Source organism: Candoia aspera, chromosome 4 (genome assembly GCF_035149785.1).
Source record: "Candoia aspera isolate rCanAsp1 chromosome 4, rCanAsp1.hap2, whole genome shotgun sequence".
Lineage (NCBI taxonomy): Eukaryota > Metazoa > Chordata > Lepidosauria > Squamata > Boidae > Candoia > Candoia aspera.
The window spans coordinates 61,796,048-61,815,447 of NC_086156.1; the positions used below are offsets into that span (position 1 = coordinate 61,796,048).

The window sequence follows — 19,400 nt, forward strand, 5'->3', positions numbered from 1 at the left end:
GAAGGTTGTGGAGAATGACAGGGCTAAGATCCTATGGGACTTCCAGATCCAGACAGACAGGCAGGTACTGGCCAATCAATCAGACATTGTGGTAGTAGACAAGGACCAGAAGTCAGCAGTGGTGATAGATATAGCACCAGGGCCTGAAGAGGAACTAGAGAGGATGTGGAAAGTGAAGACCAAAGTGGTCCCAGTGGTGGTAGGGGCACTTGGGGCTATGACTCCCAAGCTGGGAGAATGGCTCCAACAGATCCCAGGAACAACATCAGAGCTCTCTGTTCAGAAGAGTGCAGTGCTAGGAACAGCTAAGATACTGCGCAGAACCCTCAAACTCCCAGGCCTCTGGTAGAGGACCCGAGGCTGAGGAAGACACATACCACCCACAGGGGTGAGAAGGGATACATACATACACATATACATATATACAGATTTGCCTGGAATTCTCCAATCCTGTCTGCGTGGCAGTCCTATTCACAGGTTGCCACCCTTATTCTAGCTGACTCCTAAAATACATATTTAGCATAATGCTGAGCCATATAAAATGAGTCATATCCTTTGTTTAAAGAAATAGTCTAGCAATTAAAGGGGGGGCTAGATCCTTCTCACCTATTTTTCTAGCAATTCTTTTTATTACAATTAATTCCCTGAGAAGCACAGAGCTTCCATCTTAGGAACATGTCTATTTGCAACAGGAACAGAATTAAAAATGTACTACAGCTTTCACTTGAAATCATAATTGTCGATTGCTGGAGCATTAGCAAATGAGGCTTTGTAGAGACCCAATTATACTGAAAAATTTATAATTAGGAGGAGAAATAATGAAAGAAAGCAGTGCTCAGAATAGACTGCTAGGTGAAATTGCTTTTTTAGCAATTGCTATTTCCAAATTATGGATTTCAATTGAAAGAACAGCAAAGTACAAACAATTTGCTGGAGGACTTGGGAGAAAACATCTTCATTCAAGAACACTAATCTGGGAAGATGTGGCTAAACTAGGCCACTAATTAAATTGGATCGTGAAAGCTCCACAATAGTCAGTCAAAAATTTCTCTGCAAACACAATTCTCAAATCACTTCACCTGGCAGGAGTTGTTCTACCTGAAGTGTATTTGGCAGAACCCATTAAAGTATGCTGAGTTATTCCTCAAATACAAGTGCTATTTCCAAAACAGCAGCTGATAGATCATGATAAACTTTAGGTCTACCAGATCTTGAGATTCAAAAAGATGACACATCTGCATATTCATTTGCATATTGAGTAACATTTTTAGTCATTTGGCCCAACAACTCCAGCTATACCTTTAGCTGGAATAATATCACGGAGAGTATAAACAAGTTATCATATGTGAAAATACTGGATTTTGTCTTTTACACTACATTTCTATTTCATTCATCATTTACTGGTTTTAATAACATACCCTTCAGGCAAAATGACCAATCCAATTCTTTTTCTATGATCCTCCAGGGCTTCAACACCCCTTTCATGACACGTCTTATCACCCACAACTGCAGCATCAATTACCCTTTCTCTCCCTAACCCACCTCAGTCAACACTTAATCTCAAGAGAAATAGGGCACCTCATGGTGGCTGTATAGAAGTCACTCTGAGGCATAACTATGCATCTAGCTAACCTCCCTCATCTGAGTGGGTGCCTTCCTCTTGGCTCTCTTATCCAGGTCTCCACCAAAAGAACATACAAGACAACTCTACCCATGTTTTCGGCTTCTGCGTCACAGGTAGCCCTATGTAATCCAGTGAAAATGCATATTTATTCCCTACAATTATTCAAATCACTGGCCTCTCTCCATCCTACTCCATTTATCTAGGGAACTGCTGATTGTGTGAGTGGAAACAGGAAACAGAACCTGGGCTACCTTAAGGCCCAGAAAAGCCAAATAACCAGCTTGATTTTGAAGTCTCCCACCTTCCCAGAAGGTTTGGGGACTTCAAAACCATGGACCAATACAGACTTCTCCAGGGGCCTAGTGAAGCCATTAGTGGACAGCTAGGACCACTGAATGGAGCAGAGCTTAACACAGCAGAGAAGACGTGCACAGAAAAAGAATATTATCCAAAATAGCGTTAATGAGCACGTTAGAGAAATATAGGTTATTGATCTTACACACTTAGCCCACCCAAGCATAAAGAATTACACACTTAGACAAAATAGGTTCAAAAAGTAAGTAAAAAGAGTCTTACTGATTTATTTGGTTCAATTACATCCATCTTCAGTAGAAAAATGTTTCTTTCTTCTGTTCCCTAAACTGAATTGAACTCTTAGCCCTCATTGCTGCTAAGAGCTGCATGCAGAAAGGGACAAATTCCTTCCCTAGGCCCATGCATGTGGCCAAGATGGAGGGAACTGCAAAGATATTCTGCCTTCTCAGATGGTGGAAGGAGGAAGAGGAAGGAAAAGGAAGTGGGAGGGACAAGAAGCACAGAGAGTTGCAATCCTAGCGCAGACTCATTCACATGCTAATGAGGCATGCTGATTTGCTGATATCTCCAATACCTAGTAGGCCTAATAAACTCAAATGACTTTATTTACACTGTATAGATAAATTACTGCTGTTGAAAAAAACATGCAAAAAGTGAAGTCTAATCATCTAGGTTTAACCCATCTATCTGACAGACCAATACTCTTATTTTTTTTTTATAATGTGCAACAGTCCTGTATGGATTGCACTTCTCCTGATTCTGTTTCCTACTCTAATCTACTTAATTCTGATGAAGTTCATCCAGTGATATTCAGGTGTACAGTCTGTGTTCATATTACTTGAAACAGATCCAGCTAAGTATACTTATTCCCAATTTGGTACATTTCTGCCTTGACAATTTTGATCCATTTTCCATGGATTGTACTTTTCACTTTAATCTCACTCCATCATCCATTCCAGACTAAGTCATGGAAGTTCTAAACTCTCTCCAGTAATTAGAGCAGTGTCTTTTGACTTAAATTATCCTCATCTGGCACTCAAACATGTCTAATTGTTACAGTCACATCTATACAACTGGCAAAAATACAGAGGTGATTTGCCATTGCCTTCTTCCACATCTGAGTTTGGTGTTCCTTGATGGCTTCCCTCTCTTTTTGTTCTGGTTCCCTCACACCTGCAGAGCCCCACCTACCCTCAACCCTGTTATTTGAAAAATCTTTAATATGATCAGTGATCAGAACAAAGAGAGAGAGAGAGAAAGAGACAGAGGAAGAGAGACAGAGGGAGAAAATATAGCAAATGTCCATATACATATAATTAAATGAGTAAGTAGGCAAATTTAAAATAGCATAAAAACTATAAACTAAAACCTGAAAAACCTATCAAGCTGATCTAGTTAACTAACCTATATATCGTATTATCTATAAAACATATCTGTTTTATTTACTACTATAAAATCCTTGGTTGGGTGCACATGTGAATAAGTAAGAAAAAATGAAATGGAAGAAGCAAATAACTTTGTGGCATATAATATGAAAGCGGGACAAAATGTAGAATTTTGCCTTGTTAAGCCTGCTGATGGTTTTATCTGTAAGGCATATTTACATGGCTATACACTTTTATATGGCTTCCAAGTAAAATCTTGCAACTTGTGCTAAAATATTAGGGACTATATCTTTCAGCAATAGGTAAAGGTAAAATATTCTGTGGACTACCCTTTAAATCTTTCAATAAATGGGATCTGGCTTGCTCACAAATGGGTTAGCTCAGAGGAATGTGAACCACTGATTTTATTTCCCCATTTCCAGATTGGCAGAGTCTTTCTGTTTATGTAATCTTCTTATAGGTGTCTTCCAGTACTGCAGAGGAGAAAGCATTAATGCGTGCCCTTGAAAAGGCCCATCTATGTTTGTAAAAAATAAGATTTTGCAAATAATTGGCCAGAGCACCCTTACTTACTTCCACCAATAAGCGATAGAAGCCTGGGGCTTGGAGAAACTCCTCTGATGTTCTATATCAACTATCCTTTCTTTAACCATTCTCATGGCTTCCTCATATCCCAGTTGGCTTAGATATTCAGGTGAGAAGCTGTCGGTAATATGCATCTTGGCTATTATTATTGTTATTTCGGTCATGTGGCTAACATCAAGTGTAGTAACCCTGTTATTCATTAGCTTTTCCTCTCCTCTCCCCATTTGTCTGTATTGCCAAGAGCATCGGTCTGTCTGAGGTAGTGCCACCCCATCCAAGAACAACACTGGAGGTTCCCAGCACTAGAAGTTCCAAACACCCAAAGCCACTCAGTCTTGCTTGGGTTGAGTTGAACCCTGTTGTGCAACATCCAGGCCCCTACAGCTTCCAGAAACTGGGTCAGGATGTCCACGGCATTAGCAGGAGTTCATGTTGTGACTGACATCGCTCACAGGGTCATTAGAGCTCTCAGCAGCACTCAGTACTACTGGTCACATAATCCTTCTGGGCCACCTGCAATGTGTAGATATTGGGGGCATCATATATGGTCTTTCCATTACCTCCTGAGTGGGTAGGTCCAGTCACTGATAGTGGAAAAAAGAGATCACGCCTTTCACCACTCCAATATGGGATGCCCCAGGGATCAACCCTCTCTTCCATTTTATTTAACATCTACACAAAACTGCTGAGAGATCATCCATCAGTTTTAGCAAGGTATCATCAGTCATTGTGGTATAACTACCTTGGGGTGAGTAAGAGATGCTGTGGAGGTCTGAGTGTTGGCTACATCATCCCCATCCACCAGAATAATTCTTCGTGGTGCAAAATACAGGGCAATCAGCTGGTGTCCTGCTTTCCATCTCTATTCTACTGCCCTTATGTATATACAAGGATGAAAGCTAGAAAAAAATAAAGGCTACTTCCTCCAAGACTGTCCATGTTAATTACCCAAATATTGCTCCTAGTGGCTTTGGAAAGTTCTATGCCTTTTGAAATATAGAGCTATAATGAAAATTGTTGCCTGTTGCTCATGTCTCTTTTTTCCCCTGCCTTTTGTCCTGTTTTGCCAGTTAAATGTTTTTGATGTTTGTGAAGTTTAACCCAAGTTTATACCTGGGTCCAGTATACTATTATATTTAGTTCTTGACAGGGCCTCCCTCCCTCAGAAGGATAAGGACAAGGATAAGGATAGATAAAGATACAGATATAGATATGATTTTTATCTATATTGTATTGTATTGTATTGTATTGTATTAATTATATTATATATTATATATTATATTATATTATATTATATTATATTATATTATATTATATTATATTATATTATATTATATTATATTATAAAGGGACGCGGTGGCGCTGCGGGTTAAACCGCTGAGCTGCCGATCGGAAGGTCGGCGGTTCAAAACCGCGTGGCGGGGTGAGCTCCCGTTGCTCGTCCCAGCTCCTGCTCACCTAGCGGTTCGAAAACATGCAAATGTGAGTAGATCAATAGGTACCGCTTCGGCGGGAAGGTAACGGCGTTCCGAGTCATCATGCTGGCCACATGACCCGGAAGTATCTATGACAACGCCGGCTCCAAGGCTTAGAAACGGAGATGAGCACCGCCCCCTAGAGTCGGATTCGACTGGACTTTACGTCAAGGGAAACCTTTACCTTTACCTTTACCTATATTATATTATATTAAATTATTATTTGTACCCCTGCTGGAACAGCAGGTGAAGGCTGAGGCCAAGACAGTGTATGCCTAGCTGCAGCTGAGTTGTCAGATGTGACTCTTTCTGGATCAAGAGACTCTGGTGATTGTCAATCATGCCCTCAACCACTCATATGGATTACTTGGGACTGCCTTTGAAGACTACTTGGAAACTGCAGTTTATTTATTTATTTATTTAAACAATTGATAAGGCCACCCATCTCCCAGAAGTAACTCTGGGTGACATATAAGGGTTAAAAACAACAGCAGTTTAACAACCACTATGCCCAAGACCATAAACACAAACCAGCTCATAAAAAATAACATTAACGAATATTAGCCAGAAGAATTTGCCTAACTATCTAGCCCAAACAACTGGGGGAACAGCCAGGCCTTCAATGACTTACAAAAGACTAAGAGGGTCGGGAGTATCCTGATTTCCAGAGGAATGCTGTTCCATATGGCAGGTGCTGCCATAGAGAAGGCATGACTCCATGGTCCAACAAGATGTTGTTGTTTAATGGAAGAGACCTGGAGCATGCCGTCTGATACTTCTGGTGGGGTGAGCAGAAACAGGCCGTTCCACAAATAGCAAATCCAAAGGGCTGTATATTATATATCAAAGGAGCCCTAATCCCTATCATGAAGCTAGCAGCAGAAATACAAAAACCAATCAAGGTGAAGTGAGATAATTCTCCAATTCTAATTTATTACTACTACTATCTCATAGTAGTTCTAATATTTTGTTGATTTTTTTTCCTATCAGTAGATTTAAAAGCAAAGAAACTATCTTTTGCCACACAATGGGCAATTTTTCTCCATTTAGTGTTCTCTGCTTTGACTTGGCAGACTCTCCAGGATGTTAGGTAGTGATCCCATCTGCCTTAGGTAATTTTTAAGCAAATATTTAACTAAAAGTAGTCATCAGCTACAACTAGTATACCTTGAATGAAGTCAAGAGTATAGAATTTAGGGTTAGAGTTAAGATTTCAAATTAGAGTGGATTTTTAGTTACATCTTTGTTAGATGACAAATATAATGCAATGCAATTAGAATTACCTTTCTCAGCATTGAGATTCCACTGTGCCCTCTAATGGCTGCCAAAAGAGCTGAGCGCTCAGTCTCTGTTTCCATGAATTTTGACTTTTTCTGAGTTCCATTTATAGTACTGTGTGAAATCTGGCATATGACAAAACACATAGTTGTTTTTACTTACAATTTGGAATCATGGGGAAAAAGCATCTCATTATTTTTTGGAAAACATGCCTAACTTTGGCCATTATCTGACCTGAATATACTGAGCTATGTATAAAAGCAGCTTTGCAATGTTCTATGTACTATAATGATCAGAGAAGAAGAAATCAGATTTGTCAGATCTGTTGGCAGGTGCCATACTAAAATATTGTGTTGTCTGATTAGATATATTGCATGATAATAATTATTACCTGAGGACAGAATTAGTTTGATATGCTATCTATAATCATAGCAGCAAATCTTAAATATGTGAAGCTGTTACTGCTGTTGCATAACATGAAACAGCATGTGTAGAACTGATGGTAACCTAGTATACTAGGTCACTGGAAACAACGGTTGTTATAAAGAGAATAATTATAGCAGTAAAAACAAACAAACAAACAAAAACCAGCAAGGCCACTCCTGATCTTACAGGAAATGGTGCTGCATCCAAAGCTGCTTTTAGCCAACAAATATTTACCTTTTGAAGCTTGTCTCTTCCTCCTGCAGTCTGAATGGCTTCCATTAAAGCACTGTGTAGTGATGTATCTTTTGGAAGTGGCTTCTGGATGACTGATTTAAACTTCTTCTTTGGCCCAAAAATATTGTAGATGTTGTCATCTATGATGTTAGAACACAGTTCATTCTCTGCATTGCCAAGTTTCTTATCTTTTTCTGAAGTCATTTTGTTAACCATAAATGTTGATGGTACATTGCTTGATTTCACAGGGGAGCTAAATACTGTGGCTGATGAGTCAGCATTAGATTTGCTAAGAAAAAAGGGAACACTAACCTGATCAACTGGCTTTTTCATCACTACTGAACTCATTTCTCTATCTGCTACATCTTGTATTGAACCATGGTTGATCTCCTGTTCTATGAGGCTGTTTTTATTGTAAGTTATTATAGTATATGACCCACTAACGCCATTAGTAGGTTTGTTTTGATTCAGTGTCTTAATATTTGACAACCTAGAATCAGCACAACATAGCTGGGTATTTGACACATTTTTACTGCAACTGAAGGTAGTTGAATACAGTTCCTTTGTTTTTGCCAGCTCTGTTTCCACTGGACAGTATTTGGTCACAACAGTATATCCTTTAGAAAGTGGCTGAATTTCAGTTTTCACCCCTTTTACTTTATATAGCTGTTCTTCATTCTGGCTTTCTTGGCTGATTTTAAACTGGGTTAGGTCATTGCAATTGGCAACAGCTGTGGCTAAATGATGATTTGATATTTCTCTTTGGGGCATCTGAAACAGGAGATCCTTCCTTTTGATCACTGGTGCCAAGACAGTTTTCCCTGAGGTATTAGTAGGAAGCTTTATTTCATCTGGTCCAACAATATTTTCAGCACTGGAACCAACTATTGGCAATGTTCCTGCTTTCAGACTCCTAATACAATCAGGCCTGGTTCTGGACTTTTTATTGAGTTGTTTGAAATTAACAGTGATCTCTGGTTCAACAGAATGGCCTGTTGGAGGTTGTTCAGATTGCTTTTCCATAGAATTTAACTTCTTATATTCTTTAGTTCTGCCAATAAGAGCTTCTTTTGAGGTCATATTTACTGTAATTTTTCTAATACCACCACTATTTGGAGTCACTAGGTTACCCAACTCATCTATTCTAATGGCACCTGTGCACAGAGAGACATCTCGGTCAAAATATTTTACTTTGGGTTTGGGAGGAACTACTTTAAAAGTTGTCAGGCCAGTTTTTGGCCCAGAGTTTTCAATTCCATTGTTAACACAATGATGCCATGGTGATTGCGTTGGGTCAGATTCTTTCTCATCAGGGATTTTTGCTGATGCATGCTTAAATTCTAATGCAGATTTATTAAGTTCATCATTGTTATCCTTTTTATTCAGTGGCCTTGCTTCGTCAGGTATGCCATTAACTTTGTTCAACAATTTAAAGTTATAAGCACTCCCTTGAGCATTGGGTTTCTCCAAATCAATGCAATTTTTGGAGATGCTTTTCCGCATTGCATTTTTCTTGTTCTGTTTTTCATTTGAGAAAGTATATATTGCAAACTCAGATTGCTGCTCTTCAGTTTGGTCCAAAAACTCTTCTGTAGAAGATTTTTGTGACAAGTTCTCCGGTAAACAGGAAGATGTTCCCACATAGTCCTTACTGACAGATTCAATATTAATGTTCTTGTTAATCAATTTACCTAGATCAGTCAGTTGAACTGGAATATTTTCACTAGTCTCTATCTTGGAAAACAAAATATTTTCTTCTTCTGTATTGGAATGGGTGGTGATATAATTTTCTGGAACTTCATCAATGATTGTCACTGGCACAGGAAATGAAGCATCACAAGGAGTCTCAGCATTTTCTGGAAGAGGGCTGGATGTACCGTTCATCTCAATGAGAACAGACTGGCTTTTAGAATCATTATGTATATTTTCCATCACTGCAAATATTGTCAACAAATTATTTCAAAAACTATTTACAATGATACTGCAATATTTTCCAAAGTCTTATCATAATCAACAGTGTTTCAAGGAATCCTAAGAGACATTTAATATTTTCTTGGGTCAGCAGTTCCCATACTGCAAACTATTTTCAATTTTTTTACTGCAAAAGTTGTTTTCTATACAACTTAAAATACTACTGTTAGGAAAAAAAATTGAACCTACACACACACACACACACACACATTCTTTGTATTGTGCTAAAATATAAACAAATTCTGCATTTGGTTAACCATTTACATATAATAAAGGAAAGTGTTACCAACACAGCTTATATCTACGAAGTTATTCCTGGGCAAGATTCCAAAATCACAGATTATAGTTCTCAAGAAAGCAAAGTGTATATATTACAGATTTATGCATAATGGGTTCTTACATATAATGAAGAAAATGTATGGTATTAATCCCTGCATCAGAGAATTTCTACGTGAGAAAGCCGTAAGATGTCAAAAGCTATTAGCTTGTATTTATCCACAACACAGAATAAATACATTTTTTTCTGTGAATAGGTAGAGATCTGTAGAACAACACTACAGATCTCTTTCCCTTCAGTCCTGTTTTGGGACTTTTTAGTTGCCAATCTACAAATGAGGAATTCAAGAATTTACCTCAGCTGAGCAGAGCACAGTTCTATTGCAATGACAATAGACTTTTCTATAACTTTTCAATGCACAGTGGCACAATTTGACTCTTTTATGTTATTGTGTTTCTTCTGTGATGGAATCCTCAATCTTCCAACTTCGTTAAAAAGCACTTTCTAGAAGTTCATTCTCTTACTCTATGCCTATAAATATAGTATAAGCAGCAGTGTAATGCTAAATGTTTAAGAACTGGCTCTGTTGGCTCCATTGCTGCTGCTGCACCTTGCTCCTAGTCAAGGAACAGCTGTTTGGCATGTTAGGCACTGAGGCTCACCTTTAATTCCCAAAAATTAAAAAAAAAAACAGCTCTCACAAGCTGGTGCGAGCCAGTTGCAGCAAACCACTGAATGTAAGCATAGTAAAAGACCTATGTCCAAAAACGGTAAGATAAGGCTGATCATGGAAGTGGAACAATTTCATTGGGATAATATTCAATAAGGCTACTAGGTTATGATAGGTGATTATATTATCATTACTACTTTCTCCAACTTGGAGGCATAAAGAAATCTTTCTAACCTTTTCAGTATATAGCCCGCCATTACTTCCTCCTTCTTTCTATTATGTTTGCTTCAGAGATGTGCAAGATCAACTTCCACCTACCTGCTAGGCTTTTGTCCAGTGCAGGCTGAGCCTTTTGCACTTGAGTAACCATAAACATATCAGTATTCTCAAATTTAGCTTCGATCATTCTGCCATCAGCCCTGCATTAGGAGGACAACTGGTTAATTGCTGGTTTCTAGCAGGGCTAATAATATTAGTATAGCAATTTGTGTGACTTTAGATTGGGTCAAGGAACAAGAAACATTATTGCTGATGCTTGCTGGATAATTGAGAAAGCCAAAGAATACCAAAAAGAAGTCAATATGTGCTTTACTGATTATAGAAAGGCCTTCAATTATTTCAACCATGCCAAGTTATGGAATGTCCTCAGGAAAATGGGAATCCAGAACACTTCACAGTCCTCATAGAACACCTATATGCAGGACAGGAAGCCACAGTCTGGATTGGCTCCAGGTTGGCAAGAATAAAACAAGGCTGTATACTGTCTCCTAATTTACTCCACCTATGCACTGAATATATACTGGGTGAGGCTGGATTGGAGGAAGTGTGTGGTTTTAAAACTGGGGGAAGAAATATCAATAACCTGAGCTATACTGATGACACTCTTCTAATAGCTGAGAATGCAAATGATCTGCAAGCTCTAATAAGGAAAGTCAAAGAGCTTAGTAAACAAATGGGATTAAAGAAGATCAAAATAGTAACAGCAGGTATAATAACTAGCCTTAAAATTGTCAGTGAAGATAGCATTGGATAGCTTCAGCCTTTCACGATCACTATCAACAGTAAAGGAACCAGCAGTCAAGAAATACACCTTAGACTATCACTTGGTACTGTAGCAATGAAGGCATTGGAAAAGTTGTTCAGATGCCATGACATGTCTATACCTGCAAAGATCAGAATTGTGGAGGCAATGATTTTCCCTGTGACGCTCTATGGAAGTGAAAATTGGACTCTGCAGAAGCAAAGAATAAGGCAGAAAGAATACTGATGCTTTTGATGTTGGAGAAGACTTCTGAGAATACCATGGAAAGCCAAGAAAACAAACAGATCATCAAACAAATCAACCCAGAGTTCTCATTCAAGGTACAAATGACCAGACTCAAATTATCATATTTCATACACATTATGAAGAGACCTAGCTCTCTGGAGAAGGATATAATTCTGGGAAAAGTGGAAGGACAACCAGATGCAAGATGGATGGTCTCACAGTAGTGATAGATGTACCATTGGAAGACCTGAAGGGCCAGGTTGGGGGATAGATCATGCTGGAGAAGGTCTATTTATGTGGTCACCAAGACTCAACACTGACTCAATGGCATATAATTTTAATCAAATCCTACAGAATCAAAGTACTTTAGAATTACATGTAATATATATAATAAAGCAACATTAAAACATTAAAAATCATTATCTTTTTCCCTTGACAAAGGAAAAATAGAGTGGATTAGAACTGTTTGCCCCAACTCAAACAAGTAAAAAGACGTGTCCTGAATTGTCCCAATTTGCCTAGAGCTGGAGCATAGTCTCTGCTGGAGCATTACCAAAAATAGCCATTATTAATTGCTATTGCATTATTGAGAGGATGGGGAGGTGTCAGGGGATGAGACATGGAGCTTGGGTTTCCTGTTTTGACCAAGAACTCAGAACAAGGAGTGGAGAGCAAAGCAAAATTCTGCAACTCCAATCTCCAGGACAGATCATAAAGGACTGCTAAAGAAACAAAGGGCTGAATGGTAGAGGAGCACTGGATTACAAGGTCAGGTTCCCTGGGAGCTCTAGCTTTGGACTTTGGATTTTCTCTGAGCTTGTCTCCTGCTTCTCCTTTGGATTTGGTGCCTGATTAAGAGTCCATAGGTCTCAGTTTGCTTGATTTGCTTTTCAGTTTGCTTGATTTGCTTTTTGATCACAAATACAGTCTACCCTCAAAGTAAAGCAAAAGGACTTTTGCAAAGGCTGATACATTCCCACTAGCTGCAATAAAGCCTGGGTATTTGTGTGTTTAGGCCTGTGACAGATTTATAGCCTGCTAGTTCGTTTCCTTGCTGCCAGCTGTGCCAGTACAAAAAACTTGCATACCATCTCAAAAATGTAACTTACCTTTGTTGAATATTCTCAGATTCATCACTGTTAAAGGGAGCAGAACATACTTCTGCAACCAACATGGAATCTATTTCAGCCAAGGTGTCCTCTACACCAATGGATTTGTCTCTTGAACTGATACCATCATTTTGAAAATCCAGTGATACAGTATCAGAGGGTAAATTAATAACTTCTGAATCATCTATATTGCCCTCTGACACAGAACTGCTAAAAGAGATGGTTTCTTCTATATTGTCTTCATTATAAATATGTGAAAGTTGATTTCCTAGAGAAAACACAGGAAAAAAGTGAAACACAGAAAAGCTTTCATTGTTTGGAATCATTTTGCCTAAATCATTGCTGTGTTTTTCAAGATTATTATAGTAAGGCAAATCTCTTCCTACTAATATTTTTACACAATGAAAGAGACTTTTCCATTGTAAGATTCTAGATTTCCAGATACTAAAAATGTATTATTGACAAGTAAATCATGTATAGGGAATCCTGAAAATTTAAGTAAAAAATGAGAGGGTTCAAAAATGTTAGAGTGAAACAACATTGGTTGTACTTTTAACAGTTATAATGGTTTCCCTTCCCTTTGAAGGTCAGCTTGATTGGGATTACTCCAGGACAGGAAGTCTATCTCCAATGACAGAATGGTGCTTTCTGGAAGATCACACTGTCTTCCTACCTTGTAGAATGAGTTGAAAGAGAGAGCAAGCAAGCCAGTCAAATTCATACCTGCCATACAGGCATGTATCTTGACCAGGACAAGTCAGGGTGTTCCCCTTGCTTATCTGATACTCTATAATGAGCCAGTGAGGTGTCCAGAATCAATAAAGGGTCTGGAGCAGTGCAATGAGTAAAAATTGATTAGAGACCTTTGGAGGCCATTCAATAATCACCAGCCCTACCTCAATCCAGTCAGCCAAGACATCACCAAAGATCAATTGGTAATTAATCTTTGAGACACCATAGGGAGATGAAGGGCCAAGCAACTCAGTTCAAGCTCCATATCACATGTGATCTTTTGCTATCCATTATTCTTCTCCCTCTGAGGAGAGAACTATATTTTTAATCTCTGAAAAGCTATTCTGAAGTGTTGCAGAAACAAATCAAGTTTCAGAACTCATTCTGGCAGAACTTCACGCTTTTCCAAGTGGAGAGAGCACAGCCATCTCTGCTCCAGGCCTACTTGTTGAGGCTATAATAAGTCATATTATAGCAATCCAGGCAGAGATCCAACTCTTTTTTTACGTTATTTTCTAATAGTTCTTCCTCCTTTTATAAGAATGACAAGGCCACAAAAAGAGTTTGGCCCACCAAATTAATGGAGAGGTACTTAAGAACTGTAGGCAGATTTATGGGACACCTTTCTCAGACTGTGGGGGACAAAGCAAAGGAAAGAAGCAGTCAAGCCATACCCCCCCTCCAATTCCATATTTAGATCCTCCAAGTCCAAAATAACTTTACTGGGTTAAAAGACCATACTCCTTGACCAAAAGGTACATGGAGAGATTATCCTATAGAGCCCTAGTCAACAGATGCCTCCCATAAACTTGTAAAATCAGTGGAAATCCTACAGCTATATAATTAAGAAAAGGGCCATCAAGAATTGTCAAGGCTAAATAGTTTGATGTACCAACACCTTACTTAAAGTGGTTACAACTATCAGAATTGCCCCTCTACTCAGTAATTCTGAAAAGCAATCCAAAAGGTTTAATAGTTAAATATAGATTATATCACCATTATTGTAGTATGTTATCATCTTCAGACAAATGTCATAAAAGTACAGGCCAACCTCCAATGCAGATTCTTTAATTGCAGCCCTATCCTTTAAAACTCATCCTCTGCCCTAAATGGATGAGTCACCATTTGACTACCAAGGCTAAGCATAACTTGATAGGATCTGGATCTGGATAGGTGTTGACTACCTCCAGAGGTATTCAGGGGTATGAGCAAGGGTCATCAAAACATCAACTTGTTTTGCATTCCAACATTTTTCACTGTGATTTGTAACAAGGTGTAAGGAAGAAGCTACAGAACTCACGGATTTGAGTCTCAGAGTAATCAATAAGCCCAACTCAAGTCTTTTCACCAATTCCACTAAGCCCAAAGCTTATTTAGAAGATCTGGGATCACAAGGCGAAAGTTATCTTTATGGCTTTAAAACGGCCCAGGTATTTCTTGTTTTCTTCTTAGAAACTCTATCAAAGTCCAAAACATTTCCTCTTTTTCTCTGGGAACCTGCCACACTAAGGGCTCATTCTGAATCAAGTCACTGGCTTTCTAAAGCCAGTCACCTGGAAATCATGTGGATTTGGCTGTTGGCTACCGAGAGATAGTCAAATAAGGTAATCTTTACTTTTATAGCTTCCAAAAGGAGTTTGATCAATTAAAGCTCCAAACAGACCTGGTTAATATTTCTTTCTTGTTGCACCTTGGGGGTATTAGATGCCAAGATTTTCCTATTGGAAAGCCTTTCTGATGCCCTTAAAGTGATATGAACATGTCTAGATATGAAAATTTCAGTTTCTGAGAATGTAATAATAAAAAAACTTACAAAAAACAAATAGCTACTTATATGAAAGATAGCTTTCAGATACCTCCAGAAATAATACTTTTCTTTTTTACTGCAGCAATGGGTCTAGTCTTATCAAACAACAGTAACATCCCATCTTTACATACAGAGAGACACATTCTTACTGTGAATTCTTCTTTCATATTCCTAGATGGAATTTATAATCTTATTCTTTGATATCACCCTTTCTCCTGTAGAATCAGTTAGAGGGACAACACATGCTTATCTCAAGGATCACTGATTGCTCCCATTACCGTATTTCCTGGTGCTCTGCATAAATTACACAAAGCGTGCTGGTCAAATGACTATCCAGTGTATTCTTGGTGTAGTGCCTCACTTCAGCTTCATGGCTTTCCTCACAGTTGCTTGAAAAGCACTTATATGGAAAAATCTCTTTAGTTCATGGCTGAAATTAAGGGACTTTGACTAATCCTAAAATTTACTGTCAGCCAGTTGGAGTGATAAACTTCAAACAAGAAATTGGAACTTCATCCGGTGCAAACAGCCTGGTAGCCTAGGAAGTGGACAGATTAAATTTCTTCTCAGAGAATTCACTTCCTTCCTTCCATAAGAAAAACTTATTGATGAACTTGAAGGAGTTGTCCATCCTGGTTTTTTTTAGTGTGTGTGTGCGCCTTAGTAACTCCAAATGTTTCCCTCTTTTCCTGTTAGGGAGACATGGGATCTAGACTAGAGAAAACCTTTCTAATACATTATGCTAACCCATGTACTTCATTATACCCCAGATTTTATACCCATGGAAGAAAAGTAAGGTGCACAATATTCTCTCTATGCATGATTGACTGGAAGAGCTAAAAAAAAATGGTAATGGAATTCAGCAAGAAAATCAAAGGGGTAGTCTGTAACTGATTTCCTTCCAGTACCAACTGACTGAAAAACAGAGAAGGAATTTTTAAAAAAAATAAAATTGTGGTGCCATACGTAAAAATGAAAAAAAATATTGCAGTTGTGATCTGCATTGCTTGTAGCATACGTGTATTCCTGCCCCAAATCAACCTGGCATGTTTGTACAAGCTTGCAGCAAAAGGTTGACAGAAAACCTACAAAGACTGGAGCAGCAAGTGACCACATTTCAGCTGATAGGGGAGGATGAAGATTTATTACATCAAACAGAAGAAGCACTACAACAAGAACTGAGGAAGGAAGCAGTTCTCCATAAGGAGGAGCAAACCCGGGGACATGAGCAATAGCTAGGAACAAGAAATATAAGGAGTATTTTGCAAAAATGGAATGAAGCAACAGCTTTGAGGCCCTCAAAGATGTAACAAGCCTTGAGTTTTCAGGAGAGAGAAATGAACACTGCTGAAGAGGAGAGGATCCATGAAAAGGAGAGGGGTTACAGCTGCAGCCCAAAAGAAAAGAATTGTCATCACTGGTAACTCCTTACTACAAAAGCAAGAAGGGTCAGCAGTGTAAGCTGGAGTCTGGAAGACTGATGGTGACACACTTGTGTAGGATAATTTTTATTTATTTTATTTATTTATTTATCAAATTTATCACCATCTCCCCAAAAAAGGGACTTTGGGTGGCTTACAATAAAATGTAGATAAAAACACTATAAAACAATAGAATAAATATGATACGTAATAAAATACAAATATGATAGGAACCCGATGGCTAAAAGTTCTCTATAACCCGCAAGCTGAATAGGGCCAACCTAGGAAACTAGCCATCCCCAAAGGTGACTTTTGACTTAATTTTGTCAATGAAAGCAGGGTAGTATCTGATAGCCCTCATCTAAACCAAAAACAGAAACAAACAGCATATTTACATGGCAGGGAGTTTATTCCTACAATTAGTGCTCAAAATATGTCTCCTCTCAGATAAGTAGAGATTGCAGTGTCATTTTAGAGTCTTACTTAGGCAGAAATACTAAAAAATAAATAAAACCCCTTTGTAAAATTGGAAAGCAGTGCAAGTAAATATTTCGGAATTTAAGTTGATATTTGGTGTTTATTAAATCCAAAATGAAAAGTTTACACCCTCAAGTTGTGGACATTTCTACTGCAACATCAAACTATGCTCCAATGACTTACACTGAAATTTAAAAGCAACAAACCTGTTAATTCTAGATGGTATTTGGATACTTCATTACTAGGAGAATCTTATAAAATATTTATGGCAACTACAGTGGCCAACCAATTGGAAGAGGTCAATCTACATTCCAGTACCAAAAAAAAGAAGACTTAACAGAGTGAGCAAACTATTGTACAATATCCTTAATTTCACACTTAGCAAAATAATGCTTAGGATCATCCAATGCAGATTAGAGCCCTACGTGGAAAAAGAAATGCCAAATGATCAAGCTGGCTTTAGAAAAGGCCAAGGAACATGAAACATTATTGCTGATGCATTCTTGACAATTGAGAATATCAAAAAGAATTATTAGAAATCTGGAGACAAAGCTAGAAAGTTATTAGCTCACAATAAGCAAGAGCAAAATCTTATTTCCGGAATTTAGGGTGATAACAGCCAGTTATATAGTGGTACAGAATCTATCATTTTAAAAAAAATATATACTCAATTATCTATATTAGAGATACCTGCAACTGACAACAAAATGTTAATTTTCAGGGTAATATTGAAATGGAACAAATTTCTCAAACGTTAAAGTAAATTGGCATAAACATTCTCACTACAAGAAATTGCAGATAATTAGATCATGAGGAAAACTTCCAGTCCTGATGGTTTTCTAATTCAGTTGTATAGAATGTTTGTAAGTTTTTGGCATCTATTTGAAATTTATAATGAATCATTTAACCTTACTAAACTTCCTTCTTTTATGAGGCCTATATTACAGTAGTATTAAAGCCAGAGAAAGATCTTATTATGTGTGCAAGTTATAGATTAATATCGTCCTGACAAGCAGGAACCACGCCGAGACGAGGAGTAAGTCTCTAGTGTTTTATTACTGCTACAGTAGACAGAAAATCCTACCAAACTGAAGAAGCGTGAGAAAACCCATACAGATAAACCCCCAAAGTCAAGGCGGGTCTGTTCTGTGTCTCTTTGAATGACAGCTCAAATTCTCTCTACTACGCATGCGTTTTCCCCCCTGGATAGGGGCCCCCTCCTGCTCACCATCAGTGCTCATGACAAATATTGTTGCTTAACATTGCCAAAATATAAAGAGATATTAACTAATATTAAAAATTAACTAAGAGATTACAAATATAATACCATCCACTGTTTATCCATCACTGTTGGTTTGTTTGTTGATTGAAAGAGACTGTATTTGTGAAGTTGGATTCTAGGAAACAGGCTGTCAATGGTACCTGCCTCCCTGCTGTGTAATGTCTTCCCTGCCTGAACTGCTAATTGTTGTGGCTAGATGGGTGGTGATGTTTCCTAGACTTATATTCACTGGAGAATATAACCTGCTTCAGCCCTTCCCTAGATGCAACCTTGGCCCTAACATTTTGGACATCAAATTTCTTCTGCTGGGCTTGTAAATAATTTCAGGGCTCTCTGACTCATATGATGGATTATGGCTCCTTTTTGGCCTCAACTTATTACATATGTTAATAGCCTTGGGAAAATATATATAGTTATTAAAGGTGTAAATCTAATGCTGAATTCTACTCCCAAAATACAGTGTGTGTCATTTCATGAAGAACTCTGACTCTATTGGGCCTGGAGTTGGCAAAGAAAATTATTTTACACAGAGGAAAGAAATTTATATTCCTTATGTTATGTCGATGTTTGAAACATTTATATTTTAAATGTGAGAAAAATGGAGCAGTATGTTTCTTCATGGACTGGCTTTAATAATAAATTTAAGCATTAAATTAACTTTATATTAATATTATATGGATCCTTTTTTTCTCTTTTTTCCCTTTTAAATTTTAGTTTCTTCTAATTGCTGAAATTTTACTGCAGTATCACTTTTTGTTCATTATATTTCATTAATAAAACAAATATTCTTACAGTTAGTATACTTCAAAAAGAAGGGCTGTAATACTATAGGCCTTGAGGAACACTTAAAGATGGATATAATTATAGAGAAGATAAAGGGAAGAAGGGAACAAAGAAAAGATATTGCTCAGCAATGTCTCAGAAAAATCAGTCCCAGAATACTCTTCACAATGTTGCTGGTGTGGAGTGAAAAAGTAAATTATGTATTTGGCACTACTCTTGCTATAGATGTGCACAGCTGGGTGTATAATTCCTTCCGGAATTATGGTCTGTATAGGTAAAACC

General features: G+C 38.0%; 1 protein-coding gene across 1 annotated transcript in view; it reads right to left on the bottom strand.

The window, feature by feature from the left end:
• The window catches only part of COBL (cordon-bleu WH2 repeat protein), a 151,901-nt gene that overhangs the window by 11,880 nt on the left and 120,621 nt on the right, over nt 1-19,400 (bottom strand). The window contains exons 12-17 of the mRNA XM_063304245.1: nt 18,077-18,095; nt 13,598-13,625; nt 12,617-12,854; nt 10,559-10,659; nt 7,323-9,256; nt 6,668-6,787 (exon numbers count right to left, since the gene is read on the bottom strand). Coding sequence (XP_063160315.1) covers nt 6,668-6,787; nt 7,323-9,256; nt 10,559-10,659; nt 12,617-12,854; nt 13,598-13,625; nt 18,077-18,095 — 2,440 coding nt within the window. The remainder of the gene's footprint in view (nt 1-6,667; nt 6,788-7,322; nt 9,257-10,558; nt 10,660-12,616; nt 12,855-13,597; nt 13,626-18,076; nt 18,096-19,400) is intronic.